The 12,220-nt window shown below is 39.6% G+C and overlaps 3 protein-coding genes across 3 annotated transcripts; all 3 read right to left on the reverse strand.

The window, feature by feature from the left end:
- Positions 1 to 6,740: 6,740 nt before the first annotated feature.
- Positions 6,741 to 7,307, reverse strand: LOC107937476 (probable L-type lectin-domain containing receptor kinase S.5). Its single transcript, XM_041087525.1, has one exon. The coding sequence runs from the start codon at positions 7,305 to 7,307 to the stop codon at positions 6,741 to 6,743; it is 567 nt and encodes a 188-aa protein (XP_040943459.1).
- Positions 7,308 to 7,376: 69 nt separating this feature from the next.
- Positions 7,377 to 7,892, reverse strand: LOC107937477 (probable L-type lectin-domain containing receptor kinase S.5). Its single transcript, XM_041087526.1, has one exon. The coding sequence runs from the start codon at positions 7,890 to 7,892 to the stop codon at positions 7,377 to 7,379; it is 516 nt and encodes a 171-aa protein (XP_040943460.1).
- Positions 7,893 to 7,910: 18 nt separating this feature from the next.
- On the reverse strand, positions 7,911 to 8,678 carry LOC107937469 (probable L-type lectin-domain containing receptor kinase S.5). Its single transcript, XM_016870353.1, has one exon. It carries the CDS (start codon positions 8,676 to 8,678, stop codon positions 7,911 to 7,913), a length of 768 nt encoding a protein of 255 aa, XP_016725842.1.
- Between the last annotated feature and the right edge of the window lie 3,542 nt (positions 8,679 to 12,220).

The raw sequence follows: 12,220 nt of genomic DNA on the forward strand, positions 1-12,220 counted from the left end.
GAGTAACCAAATGAAACAATGCAGTTTCGGTTTGCTGTTAAAGCACGATCCCTGCATGGCCACCTTGCATGGTCACCTTGGCTGCTGCATGAGGGTTGACTTCAACACTCCTCCTCAGCTTCTATGCAGCAGACTCCTAGTTGCTTCCTTAGGTTTAGAAATCTCGATGCACCAAGTGATTTTGTGAAGATATCGGCGATCTGACCTTCTGAGCTGCAATGAATTAGCTTGATCTCTCGAGCTTGTTCCATTTCTCTTATCACATGGAGTTTAATGTTGAAATGTTTTGTCCTGCCATGGAAGACAGGATTTTTAGCAATAGCAACTGCTGACTTGTTGTCACAATGTATCACAGTTGCATCATTTTGCTGTAGATTCAAATCGCTCAAAATTTTTCTCAGCCACATAGCTTGATTAACAGCATTGGCAGCTGCTACATACTCTACTTCTGCTGTCGATTGAGCCACCATTGTTTGTTTTCTTGAGCTCCAACAAATCATAGCTGAGCCAAGTGTAAAAGTATAGCCAGAAGTGCTCTTCATGTCATCCTTTGAACCAGCCCAATCGCTATCAGTGTAGCCAATCAGTTTCAACTCTTCAGCCTTTCTAAACTGTATTCCATGGTTTAAGGTACCTTTGATGTATCTTAGCACCCTTTTCCCAGCCTTGTAATGTTGCTGGTTACAGCAGTGCATGAACCTTGATAGCATGCTCACAGCAAACAGAATGTCAGGTCTTGTTGCTGTTAAATACAGCAAACAACCAACAAGGCTCCTATAAAATGATTCATTGACAGGCTCATGTTCTTCTTGGCTCGACAGTTTTATGCCAACTGCCATAGGTGTGCATGTTGGCTTGCAATTTTGCATTGAAAACTTGGATAAAACTTTCAAAGCAAATGCCTTTTGTTCCAAAAAAATTCCTTGATCAGCTTGTTGTATCTCTATTCCAAGGAAATAAGTCATCAACCCCAAATCTGACATCTCGAACATCTCCTTCATTTTTCTTTTGAAATCTTCTAACATAGTCTTGTCTCCTCCTGTTACAAGGAGATCATCCACATAAAGAGACACAATAAGCTGTGTTTCTGCTTGATCCTTCTTAACATAAAGTGTTGGCTCACTAGCACTCCTTTCAAATCCCAAACTGACCAAGTATGAGTCAATTCGAGCATACCAGGCTCGAGGGGCCTGTTTTAGGCCATACAAGGCCTTTCTTAGCCTATACACCAAATGTTCCTTACCAGGCATTATAAAACCTGGGGGTTGCTCGATGTATATCTCCTCTTCTAGGAATCCATTGAGGAATGCAGACTTGACATCCATTTGGTGGATTGTCCACTGGTTCTGAGCAGCAACTGCAATCAGCAATCTGATTGTATCGAGTCTGGCTACTAGAGTAAATGTTTCCATGTAGTCCAGACCATACCTTTGACTGAAGCCCTTTACAACTAGTCTGGCCTTTAGCTTGTTTAAACTTCCATCCGCATTGTGCTTCACTCGATAGACCCATTTTACACCAATGGTCTTTCTGTTGGCAGGCTTTTCAACCAACTCCCATGTCTAATTCTTCACAATCATGTTGATTTCATCAACCATAGCCTGTTTCCAACCTTCATCTGCTTCAGCTTCTTCAAAACTACTAGGTTCTTCTATAGCAACTTGTGCTCTTTCATAAATCTCATCTAGGGGCCTTGTGCCTCTCACAGGCACATCATCAACATCCATTTCAGGACCAAGGTGCTCGAGTTCAGCTTGATTAGGCACCAGGTCTTCTGAAGCAGCTTCTGGTTTACTCTTCTCCCAATTCCAGCAAGCCTTCTCATTAAAGATGACATCTCTGCTCACTTAGACTTTGTTTGTCAAAGGATCCAGCACCCTGTAGCCCTTTTTAACTGAGCTATAGCCTACTAGAACACCTGGTTGAGCCCTTTCAGAGAGCTTATCTCTCTTTGCTGCTGGTATTTGTGCATAACACAGGCAACCAAACACCTTCAGATGTGCCAAGGAAGGCTTGAAACCAGACCAAGCCTCGAAAGGTGTTTTGGATGCAAGAGCTTTAGTAGGAAGCCTATTTTGAAGGTAGACAGCAGTGTTTACTGCCTCAGCCCACATGGTCTTGGGCAGTTTCTTCTCAAACAGCAGGCACCTGGCCATATCCATCAAGCTTCTGTTTTTTCTTTCTGATACCCCATTCTGCTGAGGTGTGTAGACATTTGTAAGCTGGTGTTTGATACCAGCATCATTGCAAATGGCTTGAAACTGAGCTGAAGTGTACTCAGTGCCATTGTCTGACCTTATCGATTTCAGCTTGCAACCTGTTTCTGTCTCTACAGCAGTTTTAAACTTCACAAACACTTGAGCTACCTCAGACTTGTGTTTTAAGAAGAAAATCCAGCAAAACCTTGTAAAATCATCAATGAAGAGGATAAAATACCTGTTTTTGCTGAGTGATTCAGTCCTCATCGGGCCACATACATCAGAGTGCACCAGCTGCAGTCTTTCAGTAGCTCTCCATGCTGTATTTGTAGAAAATGGCAATCTTGCCTGTTTCCCCATCTGGCAGACCTCACACACATCATCATACTCCACTGAGTTGGTGAAGTTCTCAGCCAAGCCCTCACTGGCCATTCGACCCATTGACCTGAAGTTGGCATGTCCAAGTCTTCTATGCCAGAGTTTGGAGTCATCTATAAAGGTTGTATATGCTGACTTTAAGTCATTTGACCAATGAACCTCAAAGCATTTATCAGTCATTGTGACTGTCATAAGGCTTGATCCACTTGGATCTGCAATGTGGCACTGTTTATCCTTGAATACAACAGAATAACCTTTCTCAAGCAATTGGGCTATGCTGAGAAGGTTTCTGTCAATCTCAGGCACCAAAAGCACATTTGGTATGACCTTGTTACCTGTAGGAGTACATATCAGCACCTCTCCTCTTCCTTCAGCCTTTATAAACTGGCCATTTCCAACCTTGACCTTGGTTTTGCAACTTCTATCCAAGGTTTTAAACAATGAGGCATCTGGTGACATGTGGTTAGTGCAACCACTGTCCAATAGCCAACCTTTTGAAAATTTCTTCTCAGCAGTTAAGCAAGAAACAGCAAAGACCTGTTCCTCTTGGTCACTACTGTCCTCAGCTACTCGAGCTTCAACCTTTGGTTGTTGAAATTGGCTCTGCCTTGGCTTGGTTCTATTTTTGCAAACCCTTTCAACATGGCCCTTCTTCTTGCAGTGCTGGCATACTGCTTCTGGCCTGAACCAACATCTGTCTTCTGGATGGCCTAGCTTCTTGCAATATCTGCAGGGCTGGTCATTGCTCCTTGCAGCATCAGGCTTAGGCCTGCTTTTCCAAGGCTTTTTGCCTCTTTGAGCATTGGTGCTCGAGGCTTCTCTGGCCTTGGCTTGAAATGCACCTTCTTGGTGATCTTCAGCTCTGCTAGCTCTCCTTTGTTCCTGAGCATAGAAGGTGTTGATTAACTCAGTCAAAGAAATGCTAGCAAGGTCTCTTGAGTCCTCTAGGGAGGATATCTTTGCTTCATATTTCTCAGGCAAAGTGGAGAGGACTTTCTCCACAATTCTTGCCTCATCAAAGTGCTCACCTAGGAGCCTTATACTGTTAACCACTGCCATAATTCTATCTGAATACTGCTTCACTGTTTCTTCTTCCTTCATCTTCAAATTCTCGAAATCCCTTCTCAAATTCAACAGCTGCTGTTGCATTGTTCTCTCAGTGCCTTGAAACTCCTCCTTAAGCTTGTCCCAGGCCTATTTTGAAGTCTCACAGGCCATAATTCTGGTAAAGATGACATCTGATACACAGTTCTGAATGCAGGACATGGCTTTGTGCCTTTTGGTCCTCTCATCAGCATGTTGTCTGATCTGAGCTACTGTGGGATTAGCCCTCAGTGGTGCTGGCTCAGCATCTGTGTTAACAACTTCCCACAGATCAAAGGCCTGCAGGTAAGTCTTCATCTTTACCAGCCATATGTGAAAGCTTTCTCCATTGAAGACTGGTGGGGCTGCTGGTGAAAATCCTGAAGAAGCCATCAGGTTCCTTGGTTTGAAGCAACAGGTCCACTAAGACAACGGCTCTAGATACCAATTGTTGGTGCAAGAGGTAATAGCAAGATGGTTTCAGCTTGCTTGCACAGCAAGTGTCGAGCCTTGCTGAATAAACTATTGAAGAAGAAGAAAGAAATTTTGCAATGGAGAACAGAAAAGAAAGAGATAAAATTGAATGAAAATGAGCTAAATTTTCATTAACCTTTTTTAAGGCATAATACCAATACATATATATGAGATAACAACAGCAAAACAAACAAGTTACCACCTAATAACATACCTAACACCACTAAATTGCCTAGTAACTTGGTAAACTTGATTGAAAACATAAACTTCTACCTAAACTTGTCATTCAGCACCTAATTACATCAAAATACAGTTACCAACTTAGTTCAAAACAAACTAAAACACAAAATGTTCATTTGAGTAACCAAATGAAACAATGCAGTTTCGGTTTGCTGTTAAAGCACGATCCCTGCATGGCCACCTTGCATGGTCACCTTGGCTGCTGCATGGGGGTTGACTTCAACACATTCATTGTTGATGCAACAATGCAGATTGAGTCATACTCCACAGGTAAACCAGCAAGAATGATATTGATCTGTTCTTGTTCAGAAACGTTAGTACCAGCAGCAATCAGAGTATCACACTGACCTTAAATCTTGGCAAGATATTCTTGAATAGACAACTGACCTTTCTTCTGTGAATACAATGCATGTCTAAGAGTTAACATTGTTAAAGAAGATTTCGCAGCAAACCTTTTGAGAACCTTACTCCACACATCAAAACTAGTCCCGGCTCTAGTAAGGTGAACCAGTATACTATCAGAAATGGTGGTCAACAACCAAGAAGCCAAAAGCTTATCTTATTGTGTATGAAAAACGATGTCAGTATTAGCAACAGGAGACCCATCACTAGCAAGAATAGACTGTGGAGGAACCTGAACGATTCCGAGAACAAAACCATGCAAACCATAGCCTTCAAGAATTAACAAGATTTGTTGTTTCCATAAGAGAAAGTTACTAGCAGTAAGTTTCACCGTATCATGTTTGGGAAACTGATGAAGTTTGCGCAAAGAAGCGTGTCCAAGATCTAGAGAAGAAGCCGCTGCAATCAGCGTGGCCGTATGAACAGACTGACGATCACCATCAGTACTGCATCTGTCGCCATCAAAGCTTTCAAAAAGCGCCGCTAATACTATCTGTTTGCGGCGTTTTCCTATAAGCGCCACTAATTCTAACATACCTCAAGACCAAACTCTGCGTTTGGTTAAGATATTTTGCTACTATGCTTTAACGGCATTTTCCCTTAAGCGCCACTAATTCTAGGATACATCAAGATCAAAACGATGTGTTTCGGTTAAGATATTTTTGCAGCGCATTTCGCGAAACGCCGCTAATACGCTTTAGCGGCGTTTTATCATAATCGCCACTAATTCTAGTATACATCAAGACGAAAACGTTGCGTTTTGGTTAAGAGATTTTGCGGCGCTTTGTGGTAAACGCCGCTAATTATGTTCTTTTACGGCATTTATTTTGAAAACGCCACTGTTTGTTCTACTTTTGGCGGCATTTTTCGAGAAGCGCCGCTATTGCTAGATCTTTAGCGGCGTTTAGTTCTTTGCACCGTTAATGCTCGATTTTTAGCGGCATTTATAGTCCAAGCGCCACAAAATATGCCGCTAAAAACCTGTTTTGGTGTAGTGCATAATGGTAAAGGAAGGACTCCCGCACGAAATTGAGTCCAAAACATCGGTGTAGTGTCAATCGATGGATTTTTTTTCCAATGCTTGTTATTTCTTGGAACTGGATCAATGCAAGAAATAATTTATTGCAAGTTGTTGAGGGATTTTTATAAGACGTTCATCTCAACATGTTTAGTAAGAGTTTACCACTTGAGTTAGTGAACCGAAGTGATAGCTACCTTACATACAATTGTTTTATAGGGGTTTAAATAAATATAAATGTTAAAAATTTCTTTAAAAAGTGATCATATGCACGACCGTATGGTTTTTTTTTTTTAGATATTTGATGAGATATTCTTATTTTATTATACCATTTTATTTCAGACAGACGATACCATGTAAACTTCTTATGAAAAAAATCTGAAAATAAAATTTAATATTCTAATTGATTTCTCCTTTTGTCGGTTTTTCTATTTTATGGCGATCCACATTTATCATGTATATTTTCTAATGACGCACGATTTATTGACTTATTAAATTATTGATTGCGTTAGTTGCTTCATGCTTAACACTTTTGTTTCAAGTTACTGTTTTGGTCAACTTGTCATAAATTTTTATTTTATTTTCCAAGATATTCACTAGAATAGGGTGGATGACGGATCGTTCATGTTTTGTGAGCTCATTAAAGAAGTTTACTTTGTTATGAGTTTTAAAACAGTTTCATACGTAAGTATTGAACCCTTAACCATAACTTACTGTTTTTATCAACTTGCCATCAAAGTTATTATATACAGATAACAGATAACACTATTGATGTCTTATTATCTCCATCTTAATCTTAAACACTTCTAACACAATATTTAATACATGATTGGACATCTAATTGGAAGAAAAAAATTCCCAGAGTTGAACGTACAGACTCATATTCATTAACACAATTACAGTATGTGCAAACTCAAAAAAAACCAGATTGCGGTTGACATACGACCTTACCTACCCGCGAGTTCCGTAAATGGATTGAGTTGGCTGCCTTTAAGAGAGTGATCCATTTGAGTGAAAGATGGGGGCATAGCTGGCCATACAAATGAAGGCCTCTCTTGAGGCACCTCAGGTGGATCAATTTCCCCCAAAAGAACCTGCAAAACAGTTCTCATACAAGGCCTGCAATGTGGGTTCGGATGGAAACATGCCAATCCTAGAATCAGCACACGCTCGGCTTCATTCTCGACGAAGTTCCCATCCATCCTGGAATCCACAGCGGCAGTGATCTTCCCATTCTCATAGAATTCCCATAGCCAATTGACGATGCTATTGTTGTAATTGTTTTGCTCACTTTTGTTATCAGGTTTCCTCCCGCAAACAACTTCTAAGACGAGAACGCCGAAGGAATAGACATCGGTTTCCACCGTTGCTCTGCTGATAAGAAAGGTTTCCGGAGCCATGTAACCTGGTGTGCCAGCAATCTCTACGGTGGAATAATAAGCCTTCTCTTTTTCATGAATGGTTCGAGCCAACCCGAAATCCCCTAGCTCAGCGATGAACTCTGAGTCCAACATTATGTTGCTGGCTTTTATGTCACGGTGAAGTACCCGCTTTTGACTACCATTGTGAAGATACTCGAGTGCTTAAGCTACCCCTCGTATTATATTTTGCCTTTGCTCCCAATTCAGTCTCGATTCCACCATGCTTGCTTTTTCATCACAAAATATGTACTTATCAAGGCTTCCGTTTGGCATGTATTCGTATACAAGAAGGAGCTCACACCTTTCATAGCACCACCCGATTAACTTCACGAGATTTTTGTGGTTGAGGTTGCCAATTGTTGTTACTTCCGCTATGAATTCTTGCTTGCCTTGATTTGATTTCTTCGACACTCTTTTGACAGCTACGTCCTGGTTTCCCCATGACCCTTTGTACACAGTTCCAAATCCACCTTTCCCAAGCTTGTTCTTGGGGCTGAAGTTGCCAGTTGCTTGCTTCAATTCACTGAATCGAAACTTCTTTGGAGCAAAATCCGATCGTCTAATCTCATCTTCTATATTTCTTTGCGCACCTTTAAAATCCTCCTCAATGGGGCCTGTTCTCCGATACAAGTAAAAACGAACCCCGATAAACAACACCAGAATCACTACTGGAATCATTATCCAAGCTACCCACAACTAGTTCCCCTCTCCTCCGATATCGGTTCCGGAAAACTCCTTGGATTTGACACAGTTCAGCTGAGTCTCATTGCTTGTTGAAGCAGAGAATCCAACAAACACCTTCTTTGGAAGATAGCTAGAAAGATCAAGACGCTGAGAAAGCACAAGAGTCTCATTTACCCTCACAGTCAAGTTTTGGCCATCATATTGAAGAAGAACCCATAAATCATGACCTCCTGAAATATTAAAACCAAAGTGAGTTAAAGAAACTGAGGCGTTGGAGTTTATGCTATTTATGTGCAAGCCAATATGGTTATCATCCAAGTCCTGATCATCGCTCTTCCTTGTATCGAACTCCACCGCCACCACGGGGGAACCATTCGGATCCGAGTTCACAATCCCAAGCCATCTCCCTTCGCTGCAGGGTGGAAGAGTAGAATCCCCAGCTATTATAAACGCTAGGCCTTCACCCCCAGGAGATGTTCTGTTTTGGATATTGAAGACAAAGGTTGTATTGAAAGAAGCAATGGTGTGACTGTCTTTCCACAATCTAAAAGGTTTCTTATACACGGCTCGCCCCGATGTATTCTTAATGGAACTTCTTCCAAGACCGGGGGTAACTTGGAGGGCATGCACTACTATGTAAGAATTGCTCAAGATAAGCTGCTTTATATGATCTATCTCGAATGTTGAAAATTTAAACCTAAAGCAGCTTACTTGAATGGAACAATGAATGAGGAAGACTAGTAGGATTAAAAAGTAGGGTGGTAGTGGTGAAGAACGCATGTTGCTTGCAAAACAATGGAATAATGGATTCTGACAATATGAAAATGGAGGGAAAATTTGATTTTCTATAAGTAAAATGAAATTAAATAATATTTGGTCAATCGTCCAATTTCCTTGTATTTTCTCTTTTTCTCCCCCTCATTTTGATTAATATTTTTCAACACTTTGAAATAGTTGGGAGTACCAACTTTCCCTAAAATTCCCTTCAGCTAGGAGGGATTTAATGTCAATGAGGATGCAGGCAAAAGATAAACTTCTCCTCGTTTGTTTTCTTTGGTTATTGATCTATCAGATGTGACTTAACAATGGTTTAATAAATAATTTAAACAAGACAAGTGGGGATTGTTATCTATTTCAACTGGATTATTATTATCTTTCTTCCATGGTTGAATTGAACTAGGATTCAAGGTAATTTCGTAAGTTAAGTTCCAGGTGTAGATAGAAGCGTAATAGAAAAGCAATAAAAATGTTGGTTTAATAGTCTAGATATATGCCTTGAAAATTTTACTCATCTTCCACGAAATTCATTTAGATCAAGCTAAGTCGATGCACCAATAACATCAGTATAAATAGAGTCCCTCTGCTGGAAAATTAAGTTACTTAAATTATCTATATTTTTTCTATTTGCCCTTTAATTATATAGATTTTAGATTTTAATAATTGTTTTTAACCTTTATAAATTTAATTAACATAAATTAAATTAAAATGGTTAGATTATAAGAATATGTCCTCCTTTTTTATAAAATTTAAGAATTTAGGTCTTTTTTTTTATATTTATGAGAGTAGGTCGTTTTTGGGGAGAGTGTGTGAAAATGCATGTTTTCACTTTCTTAGAAATTGTTTTTTTTCTTGTCCTTTTTGCGGTTGGAAATTAGATTTTATGGATTTATTTTTGTTTGTGTTTGAGATAGACATTGTTATAGTTTTAAGGTATGTTTGAATTTACGATAATGTCATGGAGGTCGACAACCTTCAAATTTCATCTGCCATGTGAGTATAGAGCCATCACCCGAGAAGCTGGATCGCATTGCAACTCAAGGTCCCAATTGACGGTGATTATACGGTCACGGGTTGAACTATAACTAGGGCTTCAAATTTACAAAAGTTATGTTGTCAAAGGACGGAGTATAACTAGGGCCCCAAGTTGATAGTAATTATGTAAGCACGGCAATGAGTTTCATCTCAATAAAGGATGATGCTTTATAAAACTCATATAAAAGTCTAAGATTATAATAATAGCAAAAAAACACAAAGGTCTTCCAGTATAATCAAATAATTCATTTTATCCATCACCAGCCAAGGCGTTAAACCTGTTACTATAACCTGTACAAAGTTGGCGGCAACAAGAAACAACCGTTGCCACCCCGATTCGCGTTTAATCGTTTTTGCTGGAAATCTTGTTGCCGCCAAAACAGTCACACGTTATGTTGGAAGATCATGTTTGAAAAACGCAGTGAAAATAGGTTTAAGGGAAAAATTAGAGTTTAAATTTTTTTCCAAAAACTTGGTTGTGTTATTTAAAATAATAAATATTTAATCAAAATCGTACATTTATAATTCGTCTGGGATGAATGCTTCAATCGAGTAGTCTTCTCCTCTATCTTCAAGCTCACGTCTATTGAGTGTGAGTTCGCTTCGAATCAGAATTTTTTTCACAAAATTACCAGTGGAGTAATTTCATAATTTATCTAAACTTTTGGGGTCAAGTTGTAAATAATAAGAATGTCTCTAGAAATTTTCTGAAACAATTTCTTTAGAGAATTTTTTCTCTAAATAAGAATATCTCAAGTTGTAAAAAATTTTCTGAAAATTTTTTCTTAAATTCAAGTGTGAGAATTAAATGACCCAGACCCTCTTTATTCAACTAGGATTAGAATTAATCACATTAATATTAAATTAATAAAATATTATCTAGATAAATATTAAATTAAATTTAATATCTCATATTAATATCTAAATAAATATTAAATTAAGTTTAATATCTCATATTAATATTAAATTAATAAAATATTATCTAGATAAATATTTAATTTAACATAATATCTCTTATTAATATTCAAATAAATATTAAATTAAATTTAATAATAAATTCATTAAAACAATATCATCTTTGAAAAAGTTAATTTGAAATCAAGTTACCCGATAGAGTCCCACTAGGAGTCTATTTTTCCACTTTTCTACCGCCAAAGAGCCACCGTCGTTGACCATCTGCCAGCCGTCGGATCCCCGTCGTCGCAATCGTCGTGCCCAACAGTGCCATCATCGACGTGACTCCTTCGATACCCTGAAATGTCGTTGTTTTACTTGAATGGGCCTAATGGGCTCAATGCCTCATCGCGAAGCCGCCAGTGTTGTGGCTATGGCGGGGCTGGCTATTCGAACGATTGGCCCTATACCCAGCCTACCCCTCTCCCCGGTCGGTAGGTGCCCACCCAGGCTGGCCGTTTACACGACTAGCCGTACGAGGTACAACATCCCTCAACTAGGTGTTCACACACTTGGCCAAATGCTACCGATGGGGTTGGTCGAAACCCTCAGCAAGTTGTTCTAACATCTTGTTGCCATGGCCAGGGCACCATTGGCTAGGCATTCGCATGCTTAGATGGGGTTGTAGTCGGTTTGGTTGATGCCGATTTGGTCTAAGCCAGTGACAACCCGACCAGTCCAATCCAACATTGTTGGCTCGGTTTCACTCACTGGGCCCATTTTTGGTTCTTAGGTCCAATATCAAGTTCAACTACTCATTAGGCTAATTCTTTATCAGGGGTCCACTCGAGGGAATAAAAATGGTAGATGATACCATGCTCACAATTGAAAAGGAGTATGCAATCGCCGATTTTATCTTTTTCTGGTTTCATTGTCTGACACATCTCTCGATACAATGTCGCCAACATCGTTGATCCCCAACTGAGTCGACCCACTTCTTTCAAGTCGACTAGTAGTAACAGCCACCTTAAATATACTATATTTCGAGATTTATTTGGCATAAACAGACCCTCGATTAACCTCAAGATGAATGCGCACGTGAATTATTCTTTTTCATCATGACTCACGGAGGCGTCAATACGTTTGGAGTTCTCCTCCAACCATCCCATTTCGATCCGGTTACCCCTAAACTTGTTCGGCACCTTCCCTAGTAATTACTCGCGTGTTACGCTCCAATCGGCACTCGCCATTACACTCGTAACGACTTTCCTATCAACTGGTAGGCCGAGTTGTAAACCAACGTCCTCGAGTGTAATTTTACACTCACTGCAGGGAAGATGGAATGTGTGTGTCTCGGGTCTCCATCTTTCCACCAAAGCACTGATAAGTGGGGGATCCAATTTAGTCCCCCTGAGCATGCGAACCACGTACAAGAATTTCGTATCTCGCAAGTGTCCATGAATGGCAACTGGTGCACTCACACTTAAATTGTGTATATAGGTTTCCAAAATCCGATCTTTGGCCTGAGTATATAAATATAAAAAATTTATAAAATTAATAATGTTAACATCATAATAATTAACTAGTTAAAATTAAATAATTTAATAATATTTTCT

The sequence above is a fragment of the Gossypium hirsutum genome, chromosome D01 (assembly GCF_007990345.1).
Source record: "Gossypium hirsutum isolate 1008001.06 chromosome D01, Gossypium_hirsutum_v2.1, whole genome shotgun sequence".
Taxonomy (NCBI): domain Eukaryota; kingdom Viridiplantae; phylum Streptophyta; class Magnoliopsida; order Malvales; family Malvaceae; genus Gossypium; species Gossypium hirsutum.

Coding starts and splice junctions, on each gene's coding strand:
- LOC107937476 (XM_041087525.1), bottom strand. CDS start 7,307: ATGTTGGACTCAGAGTTCATCGCTGAGCTAGGGGATTTCGGGTTGGCT.
- LOC107937477 (XM_041087526.1), bottom strand. CDS start 7,892: ATGATTCCAGTAGTGATTCTGGTGTTGTTTATCGGGGTTCGTTTTTAC.
- LOC107937469 (XM_016870353.1), bottom strand. CDS start 8,678: ATGCGTTCTTCACCACTACCACCCTACTTTTTAATCCTACTAGTCTTC.